This window comes from Gaeumannomyces tritici, assembly GCF_000145635.1.
Source record: "Gaeumannomyces tritici R3-111a-1 unplaced genomic scaffold supercont2.355, whole genome shotgun sequence".
NCBI lineage: Eukaryota > Fungi > Ascomycota > Sordariomycetes > Magnaporthales > Magnaporthaceae > Gaeumannomyces > Gaeumannomyces tritici.
Genome location: NW_008804899.1, coordinates 1 through 1,297, shown reverse-complemented (window position 1 = coordinate 1,297; position 1,297 = coordinate 1). Strand labels below are relative to the sequence as shown.

At 73.1% G+C, this 1,297-nt stretch overlaps 1 protein-coding gene across 1 annotated transcript; it reads right to left on the bottom strand.

Annotated features, from left to right (window-relative positions):
• Positions 1-1,297, bottom strand: GGTG_14389 (hypothetical protein; the record flags this gene model as incomplete). Its single annotated transcript, XM_009232316.1, has 1 exon — positions 1-1,297. A coding segment is annotated over one exon (1,157 nt), but the record flags the coding sequence as incomplete, so codon positions are not given.

Genomic DNA, 1,297 nt, shown 5'->3' with positions numbered 1-1,297 from the left:
CGTCGTCGTCGTCGTCGCCGCCGCCGGCTGGCTGCTGCTGCTGGCCCGCCTGCCGCGTGGCAGCTGCTCCTGCGCATCGTCGTCGTCGTCGGACGACTGCGGCGCGGCGCTCGAAGCCCGGCTCAGCTCGTGCAGACGCTTCATGCGGACGCGGCTGCTGGCGCGGCCCCGGCCCGGTCGCTGGCGGCGTCGGAGCCGGACGAGAGGGAGGTGTCAGACAGCGCGGCGCCGGGGCGGTAGGTTGCGGTGCGGAAGCCGTCGTCGCCGACGCCACCGCCGCTGTCGCCGTCTCTTTTTGTGCGCTGCCGCTTCGTCCCAGCGGCGGCGGGCACCTCGACGACGGTGTGCATGTCCATGGACTGGCCAAACAGGCTGGCGCACCGCTGCGCGGCGCGCGCCACGGCCGAGGGCGGGAAGCCGGCCAGGGCCGCAGCGCCCACCACGTCGCCCCAGTCGCGCAGCGGCCAGCGCGCCATGGCCTTCTCGCTGGTCTGCGTCCTCCTTTGCGTGCCGCTGTCCGGCCCTTGTGTTTTGTGCCCTTGTGTTCCTTGTTGGACGCCGCCGCCGGGTCGCTCGCCCGTGCCGCCCGGGCTTCCGTCGACGTCCATGGCGTCGTGGAGAGGCGGCTCCTCCTTGGCAGGGACGGGACGGGGTCGCTTGAGATGCCTTGCTCTAGCGACGCGCAGCCTGTACTCGTAGTCCGTCTCCCCCTCCAGTTGCGGGATGGGCGTCTTCGATCTTTTGGCCGATTTCTTCTTCTCGCCTTCAGCGCCTCCATCGTCATCATCGTCACCCTCGTCGTCGCCGTCATCATCCTTTCCTTCGTCGGACGACGAGGGTACGGGAAGGCGCCGGTGCATCTCCCGGGCGACCCTGATCATCATGTCGCGCTCGCTCTCGCCGGGCAGCGGCAGCCCCGGCGGCTTGCGCGGGCGGCCGGGGCGCCTCTTGCCCTCGGGGCCGAACTCGGGCACGGGCTCGACGGGCATGACGGGGATCCCGCTCCTCGGCCGGCCCCTCTTGCGGCGCTTGCCCTTCTTGCCGCCCTGGCTGCTAGCCTCGCCGCCCGACCGCGACCCGCCGCCACCGCTGCTCTCTTCGCCCGAGGCGGCCGACGAGTCCTCGTCCGAGGACGCGCCGCCGTGCGTCATGCGCATGCGGGCGTCGTGCAGGCGGAGCAGCACCCCGTCCAGCATGTCGACGAGGCGCGCGGCCGCGGGCCGCAGGAGCGCGTAAGAGGCCGCGTCGTCGGCCGAGACGGCGGGCGCGTAGGTGCGGCGCGCCTCGGCGCGCTGGC